Source organism: Microplitis demolitor, chromosome 6 (assembly GCF_026212275.2).
Source record: "Microplitis demolitor isolate Queensland-Clemson2020A chromosome 6, iyMicDemo2.1a, whole genome shotgun sequence".
In the NCBI taxonomy this organism is placed as follows: Eukaryota; Metazoa; Arthropoda; class Insecta; order Hymenoptera; family Braconidae; genus Microplitis; species Microplitis demolitor.
In genome coordinates this window covers 1,952,901-1,963,157 of record NC_068550.1, presented here as the reverse complement: position 1 = coordinate 1,963,157, position 10,257 = coordinate 1,952,901, and the positions used below count along the sequence as shown (strand labels likewise).

Genomic DNA, 10,257 nt, shown 5'->3' with positions numbered 1-10,257 from the left:
TTTGAATAGAGGTGAAAGAGTAGGTATATAGTGGAGTACAGTATTATTGGATGCTTGTGCTCGACACCGGAAAATTCTCTCCACTTTCGACGTTGGATTTTATACGGACAACGTAATACCCACTTTTGGACGATACGTATCAAGGGGTGGATTTTCAAGAGGATTCATCTTTCGCCATACAACTCACTTGTTAATTTTTTTTATCTTTTATTTTAACTCACTCGATATTGTTCAATAAAGCTCATGAAACAATAAATTTTTTTTTTATCTGTCTAAAAATTAAAAAAAACTTTTTTATGCGCATAAAGTGCAATTGGAAGCCCAATTATTGACACTGTTTTATTTTTCCCTCATCCGTCAAATTTTCTTAAAAGTTATGCCATAAGAATGCGAGTATAATCTTTGTAATATATATCATCCTAGAAAATGCATTTAGAGTTTGACTGGTACTAATGCTGAGGATTTTTCCTTCGACAAGCTCAAAAAAAATGATATCTATCTCTCTAACGGGAATTCAATGACTTTAGCAAATGACATTTTAATGAGAAAAGAACTAAAATGTTTCTGCATTCCTCCCTTGTCGACGCAGTAGAGACAGTAGCAGGAGGGTTTCGCGCTCGATGAAAAGCCATCCTCCACTTAAATTCAAATTCACACGTCCGTCGGCTCACCGAGTCTCATCAACATTCTTTGCGGGCAGTTAGCTCGTGCTCGTCAACTCCCCGACTCACCCACACTCTTATTCGCACAAACACTCGACCTGAGCTATGAAAACTAACTTAAAGTTATCTTCAGGCCAATAACTCGTTAACTATCACTATCATTGTCTTAACGTCAGCGTCTTTTTATTTTCTTCCATCTCAAGTTTTTCAAAATTTCATTCGAGACACATACAAGTCATCAATTATTAATTATTGTTATTAGAAATACTATTTTTAAAATCATTTTTTTGTACAAACGATAGCATGAAGATAGTGGGGCAATGTGGGCCACCTCAATTCTCCGACAAAAAATAAATTCAAACTTTTACTGTTTAGTATGCAGTAAACTTTTAGCCCTAAAATCACTCATAATTTCTTCAATCCCCTGAAATTGAAGGTTCAAAAAATAAAGTACGCCCATGAAGAGACTATAAAAATATGACTTTTATAAAAAGTTTAATTTGATTTTGGAGTTCGAGTAAACTAATAAATAATATAGCGAAAACAACATCAAACTTTGATTCGGATTAGCAATGTCAGAATTCAAAATAAATATGACCAGATAAAATAGTAATTTAGTATGACAGCGACGTGTATAGAGACTCATATACGTCTCAAGTACGAGGAGAAATCCACGGGTGCGAGTGGGCGACGCAGAGATAATTACATAGTTTGAACCCGAGGGCAAAACAAGACGAGCTGGGAGCACGTATGAACGACGTCGACGTCAACTACGGGGATGGCAGCGACTACCAGCCGACTGGGTAAACTGTCCCTCAGTTGGTTTTGTGTTTGTGTTAACATAATGCGATGTATCGTACTGGCCTTTGATGTTGCGAATGTATTTCTAAATTACCGAGCTGTAGTGAAAGACAAGCAAACATTGTCCAAGTGCAACAGCAGACTAGCAGTCTGCGTCACCCAAAAGCTCCTGATGCTCCAGCGCACACAGATTATATAACAATTTATTATCATTATTACTCCCGAGCATATATTTTATGTACTTTAAAGATAAATTAATATATAATGGATTTTATTTTATTTAATTATATTTATATTTAAAGATTTTCTTCCAACTCAATTTGGTCATCCATTGGATTGTGACATTTGCTCAATAAATTTTTATTTTTTACTCTATTTTATTTTTACTCTCAAGTCACTTTGGGACTGCAGGAAGTGGATTGAGAAGAAAAGAAAGCCTTGATCTCGTTCGCCTTTACTTATAATTAGATCAGTTGTTCGTCTAACTCCTTGGAGATTTTTCATCCACGGCTGGCTCTCGCAGAGACGGTTAAAGGTTACGGAGTCATATCGAAAGGGAAATTAAATTATCTGCTACAAGATATCGCCAGCTTCGCCTTTTAATAGCCTGTATCGTGATAAAAAAACTCGAAGCTTGCAATAGAAACGCCAAAGATGGAAAAATTTATTTTATATTAAAATTTCTACCCAATGGGTCATGAAGATTCGGCCAATCACGACGAGTTTCATAAAATAGAAGCTTTTTTAGTGATTTCGATGTTTTTTTTGCAACCTTCAAGACATAAAAACAAGTAATTTACCAATGTAAACCTAGAAGAGCTTTCGTGATACGCTTTCATCATCCGGGTGCAGAGTCAATGTGATTTATATATTTTCGAATCCGTAGAGGAGCCAAAGTGAACTCGGAAAAACATACCGTAACCGTCAATCTGCATCTAAACTCAAGACTCGAGACTTAAGAGTCAGCATCAAGTAGATACGAAAAGTTTCTAGTAACGAGGTTGATAGAAATTCCTATGAGAAAATTTCTATTTAACCTTCTCTGTAACCCCTATGGTGCACATTTTCTTTTAAAATCAAGATCCAAAGTTAAACAACTAAAAAAAAAAAAAATGTTTTTATCGAGTTCCTGGTAAACTAATAATCCTTATCAATGCTCTCAATAATATTATTTAGTTGGAAAAAGATAAAAAAATAATATCTAATAATCAGATAAGTAAGAAAGGTTTTTTTTTGCGGTTACATTTATTGATAATTGGAAAAAAGAAAACTACGGAGCGTTACAGTGGTACAGAGCACAGTGGACAGTGTATGTTCTACTCGGGGAAATAATATAACTGGATGATTGTAGCTAAGGTCGTCGAACTTGTATCGTCATACGGAAGAGAGAAAGAATAAATCGAAGAGGAATCAGAAAGGGAAGAGTAGAGGAAAAGGAATAGCTTGAAAAGCTTGATATCGCGGAATCTCTTGATCGACTTAACTTGTCCTCGAGAGTTTCCCCTTTGACCCGGTAAATAGAATTTCTCGTTTACAAATATCGACTTGGAAAAAAGTTAACAAAGGGAAAAATATATTGCAAAAGAGATTGTTGTTAAATTAAATATAAAAAAAAAAAAATTTAACCAAAAAAAAAATTATTTGGAAGGAGTAATTTTTGAAATGCTGTAAAAACAATAATAGAAGATATATATGTATATAAATATATATATAAATGGATAAAGAAAAGGACTGAAAATAAAAATAAATAAAGAAGATACGACTGAAAGTATCTTAGGAAAGTGGCGATGTCTTGCTGCAAGCAGACGTTTTCTATTTCAACAAAATGGGTGGTCGAAATAGTTTCTCGAATCCAAAAGGATGAAAGTGGAGTAAGAAGTAAGAGGTAAAGAGTGAAGAGGCGAAGTGAGGAGTGAGAAGAGCGGGATTGCAGACAGAGGAATGAAATGAAGGTACAAGTCAGAGAGTGGTGCAGCATGTACGTTACATGTATACAGCAATGAAAGACCCAGATACAGAAGACTAAGTGTATATGAGGGAATAAGAGAGGGAGTGAGAGAGAATGAGATTACGAGGGTGAGAGTACCGGTAATCGTGAGGGAAACCATTAAGGGCTGTTTCTGAAGCTTATCGAGGTCTACCAGCGGGTGGCGGAGTGCCCAAGCCCCATCCAATTGTCGCGATAACGTCGGGGTGCTCTGCTCGCTACAGTCAAGACGCATCGAGTTCACCCGGAAATGACCTCGTCGAAGAGCTTCCTCCTCGTTTAGTCTCCTACCCAGTTTCCCCTGTGGTCCAAACTGCCGTTCAGTGGAAAAGAATTGAAAAAAACTCACTCTAATAACTCTTTCATTATCGCAAATTAATAATGATTATCTTTAATTAGTATTACTGGGATAATTTGTGTAAAGCGAGTGTGTCTAGTCAGATATGTCTATCTGTAAGTCGATTGAAAGCCGGAGTTGAATGGGATTTTCGACCTCTAAAATTGCCTGGTCATATCTGTGATTAGTTTTAGAACCCTTGAGTACCGTCATCGTCGCTTGTCGTCCCACGTGCCTCGATAGTACCTGGCTAGAACAATCGTTCAATTGTCGCTTTCTCTATGAATCCACCCACGTATTACATTAGTACACTTTTATTCCTTGTCTCATATTCTTTTATATCAAAGATAGTATGAAAAAATAAACAAATAAAATTTCATTTAGAAAAAAGGGAGTTGGGGAGTCTACAAAAGAGCCAACCGCCTGGGGCAGCAATATTTTCACTTATAAAACATTCAAAGGAGGAAAAATCGAAATATATCGATGTTTGATATCAAATATCCCGGAACCAAAATCTCTCACTTGCAATGTCAATGGTCGAAAATAGCAATATCTCATACTTTTATATTTTACAGATGCTACAATACATATTCTAGATTTTCGGGTTCGGTCTATATTTGAGGGGCCACCGGGGCATGTCTATGAAATTCCATAGAAAATATATAAAAAATCCAGACCCAGGGCTCAGTGTTGTGAGAAAAAAATTTTTTTAAATGGTAGATTTGTTTAAAGTAGACAATTAATTGTATTCAGTACTTGAAAGCTACAGGAATTAATTACTCATTTAGGCATCCCAGTCCCTACAATTTATCATACATCTCTCCCTTATTCCGTGTCTTACAAACATTGGGCTGCAACAAAACAGAAAACACTGTTAAGCAACCGTCAAGGGACGCGTCCCCATCTTTAAGTCATTGTCATGTGAATGTGAATGAGTATTTATACATGAACTTTTTTCCATTGTTCAACAAACATTATTGTGGACAATGAGATACTTTCTCTTGTATGCGAAAGATGTATGCTCATAAAAACGTTACTAAGCATGAATTGTTTTGTTGTCGAGGAAGCTATTATTTTTGAAAAATAATCCAAGGAAATGTGGAGCAATGTATAAACTAAAATAATGTTAATATGTGGGTCTAAATAGACTCGATTTTTCTTTCTGCATTACTTGTTTTAAGGAAATAACTCACAGCCATTGTGATGGAAAAATGCTAGCCTGAATTTTTTACTAACTTGTTTATAAATTTATAATAATAATTATTTTCACTATGGATAATTTTTTAGTGGACTGGCAAGAAAAGATAACGACATGCTTTGATAAAAAAATGTTATTAAGTGAAGTGAGTGAAAGGCGACGTAGGTAGAGAGTGGAGTGACGAAAGATTTTGGACTTTCATCCAGGCCAAGTAATTAACTACGGCAGGACGTTGACAAACATTTTCGTCTTAAACGAGAAAATCTACTCTTCAAATTCTCATTCCTCTGTACATACTACTACTTCAACAGCTCCTACTCCTTCTCCAACTCCTGTTCCTGATCCTGTTTCTCTTCCTGCTCTCTCGAAAGTCATTTTACTCCTATCGCGCTCTAAACTCGTATCCCAAGATGTTAATTATGTATTTTTAATCACCCTTTTCCTCACTCTCGGCTTTGAGCAAGTCATACCTTTCCTCATCATCTAAATTTTTTTTTTTTTCCTTTAACTTTAACTCGGTTCTTTTGCTTGCGACCTCCCACAAGAGAAAGAAGCTGCCCACGACAAACTTTACCCCATCCGTTTTATATTTCCGCGTTATACGAATAACGCATTTAACAAATAATTAAAAACTTTAGACGAGCAAGCACCTGCTTATTCTGCCCTCACAATCACCGACGATCCTTATTACCATCTGTCACTAATTTTTTTTATACTCTTTATCACTCTCGTCATTTTCCCGTTCTTAATACACTAAGCGAAAAAAATTACAGCTGACTTTTTTTCTCTTAAAAAAAAAAAAAAAAAAAAAAAATGCAGCAAAGGTTGATTGCATGCTAAAGCGAAAATGGTTTATAAAAATATTTTACGATTCGCCAGAAACATTAGTAATGCCGGTATTTACTTTTCTCGCGCTTTATTGTAAAGTTCAAAGGTTAAACATTTGTCAACATTGAAAAGAAAAATAAATATAGATTTTTGTTATATTTTTATTAAAGTCGTTGCAATTTTTTTACTGCGAAAATTCACTTTTTATCCTTTCTTTCCACCTCATTTTATCACATTTCACAACTCACTTATTTACCTACACAATTTAACGTTTATATAAATCGTCTTTACAATCTCACGTACTGCAGACGCAATACTGAAATTAAAGTTTTGAAATTTTCAGTTTATTGCGACATTGTAAAGATAAATTACATATAGCAATCTTTAGATATCTGTATACTGTGTTCATAATAACAATTATTAGAAACGCGAACAAATTTTCGTGTTTGAAAAACCAAGAATAAATTTTTGTATAGAAAATAAATGATAAATGTTAAGAAAAGTAATCAAAGCTTTTCGGACAGAGTAAATTTTAATCTTAGTGACATCTCAAGTCCGGAAAAAGAGACTTCGATCTACGGAGTTCTAAATCCTGAATTAGATCGAGATCTAGATCTAATATTTGAACAATTTGAATCTGTGATTTTTCGATCTAATTTTCGGAACAAATAAAAAACCTTGGCTTCAATTTAACGAGCCCTTAATTTCAATAACATTTCCTCTTAATAAAGCATCACAAGTGAAAATAAAGACTTGGACGAACATCCCCTGAGAAAAGACCGAGTACAAAGTAGAGGAAAACGTAAAATAAAAAGGGTTCAAAAGATAAGTGAGAGGAAGTTTTTAATTTGAGGGATAAAATAAACGGTCACCGACGGGAATAATTATCAAGCATTAAACTCAGGCACCGTAATTATAACCAACTATGCGTTGCCAGTAAACCACTATTTTGTTCTGTTGAGCGTTCTTGTTAAATGTCTCCTATAAATAAATAACAAAATATAATAGACCCTGAATTTGTCGCAATCAAAACTTGCCGCGGTTTTATACAAAGTTATTGACTGAAACTATAGCATACTAAATTCAAATTTATTCAACACAGCGCGAGAAACATTTAAGTGTAACAATAAGAGAAAACATTTAATTTAATTTTCTTCTCAAATTTTATTATTTTATTTGAATAAATTAAAGTTTTAAAGTTATAAATTTAAACGCAATCACCGACACTTTACCCACAGCGAGTGTGAATTTATAAATAAATAAATATAAATATAAATAAAAACTTTAATTACACCATCTATGCTTCATCTTCCCCCCCCCCCTCTACTCGATTAAACTTATTCATGCGTCACTTTTAAACAACTCATACTTTATAGTTCTCTCGATCGCGAGTGCGCATGCGGGGCCTTGAATATTTTTCTCTCACTCTTCGACTATATACTCATCCTTTTTTTTCCTCAGTCCAAGATAACACTCAAGATACTAAACTATCATACATAATATATGCTCATATACGAACTAAACTTCAATACACAACAACAAATTACCCTGTGATTTTTTTTTTTACACACGGAAACTTATTAACTTGTCGTTTTTCAGTCTTACATGTGCACAAACTATTATCTGCAAATTTATAATTTTAAATTTAAAGTAATAAACTACGTAATTTTTTTTATGTTCTTTAATTAAAAATAATACTCAGTACTTGTAATTAAATTTGATGGGAATAGAGTCAAAAATTTGAGGACTATTTCAGTTTTTTTTTTTTTTGATAAATAATAAATAAAATTTTTGAACAATTCATGGAATGCAAGATAATAAATATAAGAATGACGTAGCTACTGATTATCGTAATGACGATTGACTCATACTCAGACTGAAGTTAGTAGCATTAATAACTTGACAGCGATATAATGTGCGTTTCTTAACATAGTGGTAAAAATATATATATTTTGATATAAGTAATTAAGTAATCAAAGGTATTTCAATGAATTTAATTAATTAATTATTTAAATGCGGAATGTTTAGAATTTTGAGATATATTTATAGATATAGGGATAGATATATTTTAGTTGTAAGTATAGATGATTCATGGGCAGATAAGTTATCGTAAATAAAAATAATAAATCATGTCGGCAATAAATAAAAGTCACAAAGCATAAATGAAATAAAAATAAATTATAATAATTTATCGGTCAGAGTATTATAAAAAATAAAGTTACGCAATGAAAAAATTTTTAAGTGTAAAAAAAGTCGAAGAATTTTTGATAGTAGATAAATGTACTTTTAAGAGCGAATTGACATGTTAAATGTATGATAGAGAATAACAAAATCGGAGGATCATAGATAAGTCTAACTGGTAGTGCAGTAACCAGGTCTATCTCCTTTCTACGGTAGCTGGTTTATTTTAGTTGGCTTGGCCTGGCACCTGCGCACCTGTTGCTCGTTTAGAGTCGCTAGTTACGTTACTGTCACAAAATTTTCAGTAATCCAGTGACACATGGGAAATCCCTGGTAACGCATTTATGGATGAAACTAAATTATATATTCTGCTATACTTATTATCACTTATACTTTAGTATTCATCATTCATTATTAATTTTTTTAATCAATGGGTAAAAAATAAATAAAAAAATATTGGATATTAATATCGGTAAAACTGAAGGTTAATTTAATATTTTTATCACTTCATAAACACTCAGAATTATTTTTAGTAACCGACTAATACTTAGTATTGAACTAATCTATTTGTTAATTAATAAGAATCAAAGTTATGTAGACAAAATTTTAAATTATTCGATTGAAAAATTCATTTTTATCTCCGATTTATTGAAAAGTGAATTAAAATAAAGAAAAAAAATCTAGAAATTTTTTATGGAATTTTTCTATGACCAAAAATATATTTCGCGCTACCAACCATAAAAAATTGAATCAACTCATATTTTCTATTCATTCTAGCAGAATTACTAAAGCAAATTACTAAAATATCAAAAAATCAATATTTACTAAAATAAAAAATAAAAAAATTTTTAGCAATGCAATCAGATACTCCGAGACTCCCAACGTATGCAGAAGCAACAGCACCGGCACCGGCAGATCGTCAATACGAACACCATCCGACAGTATATCCAACGTATCCAACTCCAATACCCTCTTACACAACAACAGAGCTACCAAATTATGTACTCTCGCCTTCAGTACCTCTTTATCAGTATACAAACAATCAGTTGCCCACAAATACTCCAGTAGCTCAACGCATTCATATCATAACAGAAGCACACCCACAGGCTCGTAGATCACTTCATTGCACCAGTAAGTACTTCTACCACTATTAGTATTTTGATTTAAATGATTCATTTAATTTTAATTGACTAATTGACCTTTTAAATAAAATTTATTGAAATTTTTCAGAACGTCAGAAAACTATCTGGGGAATTGTTTTCGGCTTACTTGTGTTTGCCGGAATTTGTAGAGTGATAATGTCTTTTTATAACAAAAGGTATTGATTTGTTGTACAAATAATATTATTATTTTATAAGAAAATAAAAATTAGTAACTAACTCGAGTGTTTTTATTTGAATTTACTGACAATGACATTTATCGAGGAATATCAAGAGTCATTTAATTTGAGGATTATATTATATAATAATAGTTGGTTTAACTTTGAGTAAGCTTTCAAGAGGATAGAAACTACATGGGTATGAGCTTTGTCATCTTAACGAGCTTGTTCTTGATAGTTAAACGAGAGTATACGACACCGATGTGTTCGAAAACGGGCGCAGGCAGGAGTGTCTGATGTTTGGAGCACACGCCGATAGGCAGGTAATTAAGACCCAGGATCCCGGAGGATCAGGAAAATGTTACTTGATGTGTAATACTGATAATGCCGGCGGATCGACAGTATACCTATAGATTTGAGTTTTTAAATATATCTTATAATTTTCAACATCTCTATTTTTCTCTCCCGTGAGTGGAAAAATAATTATTTTAATTTTAATAGTGTGTTGATGAACTTTACTTAATAATTAAATATAACTGATGAGTTATGAACTTTAACCTATGATAGAAAAAATAACTGAGGTCGTTTTAATTAACAATGATTCATATTCACACAGCAAAAAGTCGCGACTGTCTCAATTATTCAATCGTCGCATTGCGGTATAAAATTGATTATCTTTAATAGCCACGTTTATAATCTATTATTTTGTTCAAAATACCTATTAATTATATTCATTTTTAAAAGGCAAGATATAAAGAGACAGAAAAAATTTTTGAAATTATTTCTACAATTGTTTTCCGTATTTCAGACACCCCACTTTGAAAATAATTTTCAGTCTTTTAATTTTCGATTAAATATTCTAGAAAATTATCAAAGTAATCAAAATTATTTAAAAAAAAGTCTGAAAAATAATTATTTAAATAGATTTTGATCTTTTCGAGAATG

General features: G+C 32.7%; 1 protein-coding gene across 6 annotated transcripts; it reads left to right on the top strand.

Annotated features, from left to right (window-relative positions):
• The first annotated feature begins 7,306 nt into the window (after nucleotides 1–7,306).
• Nucleotides 7,307–9,373, top strand: LOC103575762 (hypothetical protein). Of its 6 annotated transcripts, none has more exons than XM_008555686.2 (3): nucleotides 7,307–7,463; nucleotides 8,847–9,125; nucleotides 9,225–9,373. In XM_008555686.2, exons 2-3 carry the CDS (start codon nucleotides 8,849–8,851, stop codon nucleotides 9,317–9,319), a joined length of 372 nt encoding a protein of 123 aa, XP_008553908.1. In that variant the 5' UTR covers nucleotides 7,307–7,463; nucleotides 8,847–8,848; the 3' UTR covers nucleotides 9,320–9,373. The 6 variants fall into 6 exon arrangements, 4 of the variants coding, with proteins under 4 accessions (XP_008553908.1, XP_008553903.1, XP_008553902.1 ...); XM_008555681.3 differs by lacking the exon at nucleotides 7,307–7,463 and adding an exon at nucleotides 7,567–7,748; XR_008403854.1 differs by lacking the exon at nucleotides 7,307–7,463 and adding an exon at nucleotides 7,569–7,728.
• Nucleotides 9,374–10,257: the final 884 nt, after the last annotated feature.